Genomic DNA, 13,869 nt, shown 5'->3' on the forward strand with positions numbered 1-13,869 from the left:
AGAGTAGAAAGCAAAACTACCAATCTGAAAATGAAATAGTTTCCTTTGAAATTTTCTTTTGAATATGTGTTCATTGTGCTTTTTTACTATCATATGGTTTTATTATTTACTGAAGATCTCTTAGTCTAACTTTTAATCAAAATAAGGGTTTCATTCTTTTATGTGTTCCCCAAAGTACATTTCTTTAAATGTGATTCTCGACTTATTTGACCATAAGATAACAAACATATTTTGAACTGTAGCTTTTTCTTTTTTTTTTTTTCCATGTCTCTGTGGACTATTCCTTTCAGAACTACTTTATTATTTTGCACACCAAATCTGAGTGACTTGAGCAAGATCTTGTGAGAAAAGATGGACTGATGCTAGCACGTTGTGACGCAAACCATGAAAATTCTTTCTTGTCTATTTGTTAAAAAATATATATATATATATATTTCTCATTGAAACCAAAAAATCTCCCTTCAGGCTATGACCAGGTCCAGTCCCTAGATTTGGAATATATATACATGGACTTGTAATTCAGACCATTCAGCATCTAGTAGGACTAAAAACAAGGCAGCTCATTTGTAAATGACTTCTAGAGTAGAGCAAGTTTGAAACTACCCACAGGAATACATGTTCATCCACACAGCTGCATTCCAAGAAAATCATAGTGAAGAAGTATGTCATTTTTTTGAAATCTGGTGGTTTTGGTGTCTGTTGTAAATGTACAGACTGAGCTCCCTTTAAACCATGGTGTAATTTTCATGCATCTGTTTTGGACTGTCTGTCTTGTGACCCTCGGAGAGACACCAGTTCTCAACATGTGGGCTCACAATGTTTGTCAGAGTCTTGGTGTCACACAAATGACAGCCTAACCATTTCCATTTCCCTGACCTCCTGAGCTGGGTTGCCTCTTGCTTTATCTGAGTTGCTAATTAGTAACTACATAGCAGAACCTCACCCCCAGCATTTGAACTGCCCCTTTTACTGTGTGAGTTCTTCTAGTCCGTTTGAGGACAGTTAATCCATTTGATTATTGACCCAGTTAAGAGTCAGTAGACTCAGCTGACTACTGGCTTTGCCCTGAAAAGTATTACAGGCATTTTGACAGTCAGAACAAGACATGAGATCTAAGGAGTTGCCAGGAGCACTTCTGTTTGTGTCAGAAGGTTGTTATAACCTGTTAACTGAACATGAGAGACTTCCAGTCTGTTCCAGGATGGTGATGAACAGATAAATATAAATACTCAATGATAGTGATTTAAGTACCTGTTGCTCTTTGCCTAAAAAGTAATTGCAATGAGTTACAGCTACTGACTGTGTAAGTTATTGTTCTTCAGCTGTTATTTCTGTCTCTGTTACTGCTTAATCCATTACCTTGGAAATTCTCATCCTGCGTTTCTAAGACTAAGGCTCTGGACATCTGCCTCTGCATCCACAAGTTATAAGGTCTCAGAGAGGGTGTCTGGAGGTCCCCATCCCTATCTTCAGCCACAGTACTCTTACTGACACTAAAGGTTAGTTTTAGCACATAACAATGTGATTTGTAAATAGATGGTATGTTCTAGCTGGGGGCACAGCAGCTCCAAACACTGTGATGGATGCAGGGTAAATACCAAGGCTTCGTTTAAAAAGCAAACAGATGAAAAACAACAGTGCACCACCCTGTATCTCTCTTAAGTAGACAATGAATACACCATCCTAGTGAGCCCTATCAGAGCCCACAAGGCACAAATGCACAGATGATCCTGCACAACTCTATTCTTTAAAGGCGCAGCCCGCTTTAGCTGGCGCTGTTTAGAACTCGGTTGCTCTGAACTGCGGGCAGACGAGAAAACTCTTACACAGGAAGCGTTCCTGCCGCTGCAGCAGATCTCTGACTTTCACCCAGAGCGAGCCCATGTGCTCTGCGAGAAGCCAGAGCAGCCCCGAGCCCAGCGATCCCCGCTCGAGGAAGATCAGGTTGCAATTCTGCCTTTGTAGCTTTACACCACACCCCTTCGGCGTGAATTAGTAGGGGAGGATCACATGCAGCTCTGATTCAGGAATTCCTTCTTTCTTCAAGAACTGTTGCTAGGAGTTCGGTGAGTACTTTGTGAGAGACTTTCGGTTTTAAAGGAGTTATCCTTTTCTTCTTTAGCCGGCAGAAAGCAGTATCTACTGGTGTGTTTTCTTTAGAATGTGGTAGATTCAGGACTCAGATGTCTGGATTCAAAGTCCAACAATGAGTGCTGCAAAAGGGGAGGCTTTTTTTTCCCTCTGTAAATTTGAAACAGCATAGGACAATGAATAACTTTTATGATTAATAATACAACTAGTATTTGGTTGCCAGAATCTCAGACTGGGGTATTTCGAGCTCCAAGAGAGTTCTTTTAAAGGAAGCTCTCCTAAAGGTGAATAAGTTAACTCTGATCAATAGCTCGAGTTTGAAGAAAAACTCTTGTTTTTCTAAAGCAATTTCTCCACTGCAGTAGCTCTAAGGGAGGCTTTATTCAGCAGGGTGGTCTGTCAGGCTGTTTCAAATCCTTGTAGGGCACGTAACATCTGAAGCAATTAATATTTTAGGAGAAGTACAAGAACATTTTAGGAGAATCAAATTAAGCTGATGACACATAAGCCAATTTCACTCACAATGTATATTGGAATTCTCAAGAAACTAAAAGCCCTTAAACAACGAGGGTAGTAAATGAGTCTTACAGTGGTGTCAGTGTAACAAACACACCACCCCCCACCCCCCAAAAGAATATTGTTGGTGACTTTTGTAATATTTTACTTGGCAGAAGTGACATAGACTTCATTTCTAGGAACTGTGCAAAGCAACACAGTGATACTCACATTTAAAATAAAAATATTGCTAAACTTTGCTGGCATGTTAGAAGCTATAAATACAATTTAAATGAGGAAAAGGCCTGTGATAATGGGAAAAGTGGAGCAGGGAGAACAATAACAATTTGGATGGGGGGAGCGTGGATGGGAACGGTCAGTGTGACTCAGTACTCCAGGCATTAGTCACCAAAGTCCTTTCATGGGAAACGTGTAAAGATACAAACCTTCCTTCCTGAATGTCTTATGGATAGAGGCAGAGGCAGGAAGTGCAGCTGTCAGTACAGATAGGGACAGCAAAGGCGTGCTGGAGGCTTGGGAAAAACTGTTAGCCTTTTCTCTTTGTAACCTTCTGCTCACCATTTAATTCTGCTAGGAGGGAGTTTATGACTGTCAGGGAAGGCAGCAAATATCTATATCCGCAATAAATTCCTCTGCATTATTCTTTAAGCTGAATTTGAGGCTTATAATCAAGTTTCCTTTGTGTGTAATGTACACAGAACCATGCTGAGGAGGTCAAGATGATTAAAACACATCCTGCTCTGGCCTTTTCTCCTGTCAAATAATGTCCTACGTTGAAAGGGTTAATTAAAAAGCAGCCATGTGAACAACTGCTTGATAAATCCATTTATTTGAAAATTTTGTGACTTTTATGCTGGCGAGTCTCCAAGTGTGTTTTAAATTGACTTTCAGTATCCTTTATGTTCAGCCTTACATTGTGGATTTCATAGTTTGTAATTTTGAGTTTTGATACATTTGTCTGGTGCAGTTCCATGACCTTTAAAGTGCATTTATCCTTTTAGTGCAGTGCCCACATTTACTAATATTGCTCATGAACACTCAATTGTTACTCACCTAGTTAATATTCTAAATGCAGAATAACTGTAAATTACAGTTTTATGTTATTGACTCAGGACAGATAGAACAATTAATGCCATTGAGTTTTCCTTAATCTCACTGCAGAGTAATTTTGAGAGTTTAATGATAAAAACTCATAAATCTTTAGTATCTATTTTTAGGGTTTCAGTGTCAGAGCTAAAGGGCAGTGAGAGACAGTGTTAAAAACGAGGCAGATTTTCTGTCAAAGAGGAAATTTTAAGAGATTGGAGACAAAGTGGTCTAGGAAACCAAGCAAAGGTGTAAAAGAACAAGCTTCCTCTCAGGCTTTCAGTGACCATGCCCAGAGCCTTTGGTGAGTCTGAAATCCCATGTCCAGCTAGACCAGACCCCATTAGAGAAGGAGAATTACTGGACTCCAGTTCTGGCTTCAAGGACTGTTTCTGTGTGTCTCAACCCTTCCAAGTTGAGTGCCTGAACAGGAGCAGATAGGAGCACCCAGGTGTTCTCCAGTTCAGGAAAACTGATATCTTTTATGCTGTTCTGATTCTGTGGGTCCTGGATTACTTTTAGGGCAGAAAACATAGATTGCTCTCACTGGTATATCAGTGGGATTAGGATTGTTTCTGGAAACATGAATATTAAATCACCACTGAAAAAAAAGTTATTGACAACATCTCTCACATTCTGGGAAGATGCTGTAACATCTTGATTTACTTTAAAAGGGTGATTCTGGCAATGATTTTCTTTTGCATTTTAAAATAAACTGGTGACTGCTGGCAGTGCTTTGTGACTGCCATGATTTTGTTGGTTCAGTACTTTCTGAGAACATCTGCCAGAGGGACTGAGAGCATATGCATAGGAGGAACAAAAAAAATTTAAATTAAAAAAAAAGAAACCAGTAGAACTAGAGAATTACATGACTCTCACATCTAACAGTTTTGGAGCAAAGTGTTTAAAATCTGTCAAATTCTAGTACTTACTACTGTCCTTTGTTTGGGCTACGTTGTGAACAATCCTATTTTCTCTCTAAGACTAGGAGAGGCTGATGGCATCTTCATATCTAAAGCTTTTCTTTACACTGAAACTAGGGAGAACTGACTTAAAAACAGGGATGAAATACCTTCTTCTGTGTGTTTCTCTTATGAAACTTGTTTAGCTTTACAATAGGGACAGAGTTCCCCTGGGGACAGAATGAAGCAAAACCATATGGGGAATTGTATAATTCCTTTCCTCTCATAGTTGTTTAACAGCAAAATAGACTTGGTTTCAGTCCTTTAAATTTTCTCTCACAACTCCTTTGTTCGATTTCTTAATTATTTCCTCTGGCTGTTAATACAGCTGTTCATTGGCCTTCTTTAATACTGTTGCCCTCCTTGCTGGTGTGTGGCTTTCCTACCTGAGTATACCTCTGAAATTAGCTGGGTAATTCGATTTACTGTTTAGTGAAAAATTAGAAGTGGGCATTCGGGTGCATTGCCCCGGGCTATGGATTGAACACAAGAAAGTAAAACCTTCCTTCAGAAAACAGAACATTCCAAAAGAACCAGTTTTAAAATAACTATCCTGAAAAGACCAACTGCAGCAAACCAGTTGGAAATACAAATATTACATAAAGGAAGTACTTAGCTGGTACTGGTTTTGTGAACTCCAAGAAAAGTCTGCTGAAGTGTCCTGGCATATTCTGTGAACATTTTCTGCTTTGAGAAGCAATCTTTTCCCTTTGTACTTGTAGAGTCTCTAACATAATGAGGTGTTGGACAATGATTTTGCTTTCATCAGTCAGAGAAAAGTCAGTGTGGAAAGATGAGGCTGATATTTTCTGTGCTGTGAGAGTCATTGGATGAACACTCTAAGTCCACAGAAGATGGCACTGCCACCAAAATAAACCACCTGATCTGTACTATGGTGGGAGAGGAAGGGAATATGACCCTTCTTTTCTATGGCAGTGTTATTTTATCTTCTTTTTAAGTGACTGTAGGGTGACATCTAGGGCAGTCTGAATGTGGGGGTGTTACCATGGAAGGCATTTTCAGCATTTCTAACCTGTGGGATGATCCAAAGCTCATCCATGGCAGTAAAAGTGTCTGCAGCATCTCCAGCTGGAAAGAGAGACCAAATGAGCTCAGCTTGCTTGACAGAGCAAGGAAACTTGTAGTTTGGACTTTGGTATGTGTACAAAATGTGATCTCTGTGATGATGAAGTTACAAAAGGTCAATGGGTATGGCCAGAATCAGTCACAGGATGAGGCTGGTAGCTTCTTCCTGTGCCTGCCTGTTATATTTTCAATATCTGACAGCTTCACTTCAGTGAAAGGGAATAGTATTTCTATTGTGTGAGCAATGGGAAATTACACTCAGCTGGGTTAACAAATATACAACACTGAAATTACTCTCTTCATTAGAAAAGTAGGTCGTGATAAGATAATTGACCTCTAAATACATGTCTATTTATCAATAAGCACAGCTGAGATTTGAATATACACAGTAGTCTTCCAGTCCAAACTGCTAAAAAAAAAAAAAAAGACAAACAAACAGGCTAGAGAATTCATAAAGCTAATATGTAACTAAAATTGCTGCTTGTTTGTTTTGTTAGTGGATTTTATGCTCTGGGAGGGGCTATTAGGCTGCTGAAGGCATTCCCTGTTTGAAAACAGGATTAGATCACCAGTGTCTTTGCTACAAACAGGTACAGGGTTGAGTGTCATGGTTTTGTCGTTTCGTTTTTCAAGATTTACGAAATTATGTAACCCAGCAATTTGCTTTAGTACACAGGCAAAGATATTTTGGCAGGAGCAAAATACTTCTCTTCCCCATTGAAAGGTGTATCACACTGAAAAGGGGCTAGTTATGGGATTTGACTCGGACAAATCCGGTGTTCCTGTGAAAAGTGAAGCTATTTAATAGATCAGTCTTAATTTCAGAGTTTATAATTCACTGGGGCTGTTGCATCACGACCAGGGAGTCAGGAAAATTGCTTGCAGGCTTCTGTTGCCAAGGTGTAATCTCACTATAGCTCTGCCTCCCAGAATATATCCACTTCCCAGGTCTTGGGGGATGGATATGGTGGATGGGAGGCCTGACTGAGCTGGGTGAGTAAAGGAGAACTCAAGGGAGAAAGAAGTGAAGGCCTGGACCTGTGTCATGAGAGGAGTGGAGTGGAGACAGGATGGCAAAAGTACCTGGTGCCAGGTGTGAGCTGACTAGGAGAAGGAATAAATAGGTTCTGGAGCTAGGCTGGGAAAATGGAAAACACTTTAAAAACGTGAGTGAAAGGAGTTGACAAAGGAGAATGAAAAGGCAAGAGAGGTCTAAAGGCATGTGAAAAAAAGAAGGAAACTCTTGTGGTAGGCTTATGAATTTATTTATTTTCGTTTTCATTTCAAAACATAACAAGGTTTCCTTTTCAAGTCATTTGTCAGGTGTGGTTGAAAAGCAGCATTTTCAACTTTAATAAAAGCAGGACCGAAATTGGAGTTTAAATCTGAAACAGTGACACCAGGTCATACAACTTTTCAGCATAAAAGCCAATGAAGAAATCTGTTTTTTTTTAAATTTTCCCTTTACTTCCCGGTTTTCACTTGGGAATTTAAGAGGCTGGAATAGTGCAGCAGCAGCAGCAAAGCATTTATGTTACTTGATGAAAGCATTTATGCTTCCTTGATGAAAGGTAGGCAACCAACCAACATTGTCTTTCATAACAAGAAGCAAATTTGAAGTTCCTGGATGAATCCAAGTTCTTGAGTTGCTGTGACAGTGCAAGGCTCCAGTGGTGGAAATCCTTTCTGGTGGAAATCAGTTTAATTGACAGCCCAGCACTGACTCTGGGACTTGCAAAGCTGGGGCAGGTGTCATCATTCTCTGCTCCCTTTACCTCAGAGCAGAGGGGATGGAATTCATGCTCGATTCATTCTTCATATTTCCTGCAGAGGAAATGAAAAACATGACATTGCAAAACAGCACATGGAATAAAACCCTGCTCAAGGGAACAGACTGACTCTGCCAGCTGGGAGACAATGCTGTAGATGGGTCTAATTAAATCTGTCACACAAGTCCTAGTAGATGGTACAAGATATAATAGGGCAAATATAATGCCTCTGAAGCATAGTGGGCTGAAAAAAGTCTGCTTTTATATCAGAGGTGTTACAATCCTGTCTAATTAGACCTTTTAATCCTTAGTTTTAGGCTGTGCTAAATTCGACCTCTCACTATGCACATCCTATCTCCTGCTATTAATTCCTTTATTCAGTTATATACTTTACTTTTTCTTTTTTTTTTCTTTTCCTTTTTTTTATTTTAAATTTTTGTGTCTGTCTGTGTTTCCACTTCCTGGACTGTCAGCGTGAATGAGTCACTTTTACAGACATTACAGTGTCACTTTATGCCATTTTCTAGGAATATCTTTTTTTGGCCACTGCGGGAAATGCTGGCTTTTGTTTTGCTTTTTCCAGTTAGCCAGTTAGAGATAAATGACACTGAAAAAATTGTTTGCATCTAAGCAGTCAGGTAACTATAGAAATTGGTGTTGAAGAGACTACTAGGTAAAAAAAATAATATGTACATAGGTGTATATATATATATATACACACACATAAAAAGTCTGTCTCCAAACTGCATGGAGAAGACACCAAGTTTTGTACTTTTCTGCCTTCAGCAAAAAAACTCTTGAGAGCTTCCTTTTATTTCCATGTTGAGGTGTCAGGATAAAAAAGTCCTCATTATAAGACCAGGTAATCAGGATCTGTTTCTGGAAGGTTCCTTGATTGCTTATGGTCTGCCTGCTCTACCTATATTTCAGCCTGAGGGAAACCAGTTGTATGATTTAGAAATAACAGTAGTTAATTAAATCAGGAAAAAAATTGGGGCCAATTATTACCTTTGTTGACCTCCTTTGTCAAGTAACGTCGTTGTCCATTACAGATATAAAAATGCCTCATTAAAAGGGAGGTGATTTGGGAGCAGTGGAGTGCCAGTTCTTAAGGAATTGTCTTCATGAAATATGCATTAATGACACTATGGTGTAGAGAAAAGCTAGGGTTAAAACTGGACTGATTCCTGACTATCCTAAGCTAGAACCCTTCTGGAGGAAGGGGCTACTATTTACTCTCAGAATCTTCAGAATTTGGCTCAAATAATCATTTAACGTGAATTATTTGAACTTGAAAAGTTTCCCTTCACAGATGTGTGCTCCTGATATTTTACTCCATCACATATTGTAGATGAAGTATTTGAATTGTGCTTTCCATACAAATACAATGAAAAAAACAGAATGCCTTAAAAAGGAAAGTTATATCGATATCATAAGAGGTTTACAGCTTTAAAGTTCTGTTACAGGGCAGCTGAACATCCAGGCAAAAAACTTGTTTGTTTTTTTTTTTCCTAGAGGATTTAGGTTTTTAATTGAAAAAGCAATGCCAAATTCACTTTGATCTTGGATTTTAAATCTTCCTGTAGGGATCATAAGAAAGAATTCAACTACAGAAGGATTTAAGAGTTTTATTACCCAAACCTTTACCCCACTCATCCCACCTCCACCCACACCTGACACAATGTCCTGGGAATGTTTGACCTTCTGGGAAGGTTAGAAAAAAGATAAAGGAGATGGGGTTTGGTCAGCAGACTTTGCAGTGAGGCAGATATGCAGTTGTATAGCCCACATTTTTCCTCTTGGAACTTGCCCAAACATCAGGATATGCCCTGCTTTTGACAAGGCACTCTTTCTTTTTAGAGAAATGTGGGAGCTGAGTGGAAGAATAGGAACACTATACCCTTGGAAGATTTTTGTTTTCTGTCCAAATGCAGTAATTTATCCTCGTAATCACACGGTGACAATTATATATGGCAACTCAGGATGTGCAAAATTCTACTTTTAAATGAAAAAAATAGGAACTTATTGAGGATTTCCATTTCTGGCTGATTGATTTTTTTTTTTTCTTCTGCCTGGGAACCAGCTTTTGAGATTATGGGAAGATGAACTAAAAACTGATTCCTAAATTTTGCAATCTAAATCTACATTCTGGAGATTCCCAGAAGAAAGAACCAAAGCCTCAATTTGAGTAATAAAAAAACCAAATTCAAATCAGATTTTGCTGAAATGGTGAGAGTTTTGATGCCATGTTTGGAAAAACTCAATGAGAGGCCAAAAGGGACAAACTTGGAATTAATCCATGGGCAGCTGAGGTTGTGGATAATTTACAAGTTTCTTTATGAAGTGCCACAATTGTGCCAGTGATTACTTCTAAGGAAAACAACGTGCTAGAAAATTGCCCTTGTCATTTCAAACACTAAAACTCAAAGTGTATTTGATAATTTTTTATTCCAGTGAACTCACAGGAGCCACACAAAGTTTGGAAGTTATTACTGTATATCTAAGCATTAAACCTGAGAATTTGATGATATTTCTGTTTTCATTGAGCCTAGATGATGTCAAACTATCACCACCTTTATTTACATTGTAATTCTAAGTACTTGTTCAGTTGTTAGAAATTTTTTACGTAGTATTTCTCCCCATGACATTTTTCTTAGTTGTGGATTTATTTTTATTTTTATTTTAGTTGATGTCAAACTAACTTCACAACTCAGAAATCTCTCAAATCATAAAGACAGTCTTAGATAACTTCAGGTTACCTTGTACAGTTACTTTCTTTTTAAAGTATGACTGGACCTTTTATCAGCAGTGAATAAAAAGATTTGCTGGAAGGTTTTCTCTAACCCTTGGATAAAAATGGAAAATTCTTCCAAAGTCATGTACCACAAAGCTTTACATGTAAAGGAGCTTAAAACTGAATTTCTGGTTAGAATCATGAATAAAGATGCTACTTCTATTTATTTGATTAATAGCTGAAAATGAGTAATCGTGGCACTTGCACATATTTTCTGTTGACATAATATTTCAGAAACTGTATGTGGATAAAGCATTTTATTTGTTCATGTAGAAATTAAGCTTAATAATTGAGCTTAGAAGGAATGAAAGACACACATTCTTTCGTTGATTTTGACAGGAAAAGATTATGATGAAGTTAACACTGTCGTATTTTCTGACTAAAAGAGAAATTCTATTGATCCCAAAATTCTGTTCCTTTACATAAAGCCAAAAAAAAAGGAAAAAAAAAGAATGAAGACCTCTCTCAGTGTTTTTCACCACATGATGTACTGAAGCCTTCTGAAGGGAAGTGTCAATTTAAAAAATTATCCAAATAATTAGTGTCGTTCATGGTCTGGTCTGTAATTTCACCAAGAGTTATTTTTAAGAATGCATTTCTTTTCTCCTACATATGCTGCAAGTTGGGAGACAAATGAAAAGTATCCAAGAGGGAAAAACGGGTAAGTTTCCCAGAGACAAATGAAAATTCTTGCTTTCATTGGTGAAGATTTGCTGTCTTCACAGACATGTAAACTTAAACACTGAACAGTGTCTGAATGTAAGGAGCTTCCCATTTCTTAGAGCTTTAGTTTTTACTAACTTAATTAACTTAGCAAAAAAAATTTAGTATTGTACTTTAAGAGAAGAGGATATCTACAGGAAATCCATCTGTTGGGAGCAAAGAAGGTATTTAACTTATCCTCTAATTAGGATTCTGAGATCCTTAAGGAACTACTTTCAGTGAGTTGGAAAATCTGTATTTCTAAAAAAGTTAAAGCCAAAGTTTTCCAGAGATAATTTCATAAGTGCTTGCATCACCTCATCTTTGGCAACCTGAACGTGCCAGCTGCCATGGGATCAAAGTGTTCTCTTTGTGGGGATGGTTGCACTGATGAAGATGTGAAAAATAACAGCTCTGCACTTAAGTGAGGTACCCAATATTAAAGGGATCCACAAGGGACAAAATACTTCTTAGAGCATTGAAGCCCATGTTGCAAAATGTTCAGTGACTCCTGTGAAATGCAAGGTGCGTGATTATAAATCAATTAAATGCTTGTTAAAAATAGAATCCTGTGTTTGTGGCAGTGGCTCTAAGTTTTTCAGGTGGAGGAAAAACTTATTTGGAAGGATTTGACTTGACAACCAACCATACATTGTGTAAAACTGATCAGGACAATAAAAGTGCCAAGTGTTACGTTTTATATCATTATGTGTTCTAGGAGGTGATTTATAAAAGTAATAGCAATGCCTCTAATCCGTGCTGGAGATGGGATAGGAGACCTGCAATCTGCTGAGCACAACTATGAACCTCGTCTTGTTTTTCACTGTGCCTCCAATATGATTTTATAGCTCCCATTATTCCCAAAGCTCCCAGGCTGTGTATCTCCCCCCAGGGCAGCGCTATCCCCCTCGTGACTTTTGCAAGGAATTTGACTGAAGTGTACCTTTTCTTCTATATATACAGGGAAGATGAAAGGAAGGAAGAAGGGATGTTCCTCACCTTCAGCCTTTATGTTGCTGTTCTGCTGTGTGGCCGGGTGTGCAGCTACCGGGTCGGAGGGGAGTGAAGAAGAGCATGTTGTGGGTAAGAGATTGCTGCAAAACACCTCCAACTATCTCGAGCAACAAAGCCCACTGGGTTAAAATGCTCTGTAGATGTAATTCTGCACTGGAGAACTTTTTTGGGAAATTTTTGAAATTGAGGCTAAGCTAAAAACGGGCTGGTTCCTAACCAGGAGAGAGATGTGCAGAATTGTGTGTTAAGCCTTCTATGAAGGCTTCTGTTTCCCAAGCTTTTTGGAACTCCTAATCCTAACCAAACATTGGGTTAGATATCAAGATAATTCCCTTAAAGCTCTGCTTTAGGATCAAGGAAAAGCTCATTGTTTAGGGAAAAGAACATAGAGCTGGCAAACCCAGGTTTTATCCCCCCACACAAAAGGAGCAGAAATATGATGGATGACATTGCAGATTGCTGTCCCGTGCACAGCTCTCCTGAGACACAGTTAATGTGCAAAGTTTGGTCTCAAAATGATGCAATTACTATCCTGGTTGTTTTTCTGGGCCCTGAAGAAGGTCTCTGTATAACCCCAAGTGATTTGATATCACTGGATAAATAAAGGAGTTGGACTCAATCCTTGTTAATCCCTTCCAACGGTGGATATTCTATAATTCTGTGATTAAAAACTCACCAGCTAGGGATTTTTGTTAAGAAAAAAAGTGTGACTGTTAGAACTGGGGAGGTTCTTGGACTCTCACCGTTGTAAGATCTTTGTTTACTTCATTGAAGTTAACCAAGATGGATCAGAATTCTGTACTGGATATCATTGGGAAGGGTATTTTCATTTCCTCCCAAACAAATTTGAGAAAGCAGATGAAGGAAAAATACACTAAATTATTACAAGAATAACTAAAATATTCATTTTTCCTTTAGAAAATGATTTTAAATTGTGATCCCTTCTTTAAGAGAACTATGTTCTCTCTATCAAGAACTATGAAGTGGAAACTTCTGTTTGACCTGTCCGATTTTGAACCTTTTCTTTATGTTGGTTCTCTACCTAATCTGCCCATATTTTGTCCTATCTCCATCCAAATCACTTCTCTTTGTCAGACTTTTGCAGCAGCGTTCTTTGAGATGGAAACATTAATTGTGCACAGTCATGGCTATGCTAAGCTAGTACAAAACTAGTGCTTTAGGACCATGTCACAGTTAGTCACTACAATTTAAAATATGTGCATTAAGCCTAAGCTTAGCGTGGTTGTGTAGTAAAAACTTATTCATGCAACATAAATTTGTTTCCTCTTCACCCTGAAGTGCACAAATGCCCTTCCTGTTTGAGGCTAAAGTCATATTTATCCTTGCCCTGCAACTCTAAGTCTTATATAAATCCTTAGCCTAAGCTTGCTGTTCATAATGTCCAAATTGCCTTGCACACTTTGGCACCAGAACAAGAAATCTGCTGCCTTAGATTTTTTTTCCCTCTATTTACTTCATTCATAAAAGACAATAAGAAAATAATCCCAAGGAAATGAAATAGTCATTGTACTGGGCATTATTCTTTTCACTGATTGTTTTGCAACCAATCCTTTAAGATTATGTGACCAGTAACTGATTTAATATGACAAGCAGTTGAACTTTTGGGCTCTAATTCAAAAGTAAAAAACAATCAAATGTAATTATTAGAAATTAATCTAGGATACTGTTTTAGTCACTGCTGAAGACTCAGTTGCAGTGTTTACAAAATATTTTCACAGTAGTCTGTTTCCATAAAATGTTTAGGTTGTTGCTAATTAAAGTGATATTTGTGGTTTCTCAAGATTTAAATTCTGGGCTCAGTGAATTTAAATGTATAAATCTTGCAATT

The 13,869-nt window shown here is 38.2% G+C and overlaps 1 protein-coding gene across 1 annotated transcript in view; it reads left to right on the forward strand.

Annotated features, from left to right (window-relative positions):
- The first annotated feature begins 1,927 nt into the window (after window positions 1-1,927).
- TFPI (tissue factor pathway inhibitor) overlaps window positions 1,928-13,869 on the forward strand; it is a 33,046-nt gene continuing 21,104 nt past the window's right edge. Inside the window, exons 1-2 of the mRNA XM_008919347.3 lie at window positions 1,928-2,066; window positions 11,970-12,089. Of these exons, the coding sequence (XP_008917595.3) occupies window positions 11,975-12,089 (115 nt within the window). The 5' untranslated portion in view covers window positions 1,928-2,066; window positions 11,970-11,974. The remainder of the gene's footprint in view (window positions 2,067-11,969; window positions 12,090-13,869) is intronic.

Source organism: Manacus vitellinus, unplaced genomic scaffold, assembly GCF_001715985.3.
Source record: "Manacus vitellinus isolate BGI_N305 unplaced genomic scaffold, ASM171598v3 scaffold_126_pilon, whole genome shotgun sequence".
In the NCBI taxonomy this organism is placed as follows: Eukaryota; Metazoa; Chordata; class Aves; order Passeriformes; family Pipridae; genus Manacus; species Manacus vitellinus.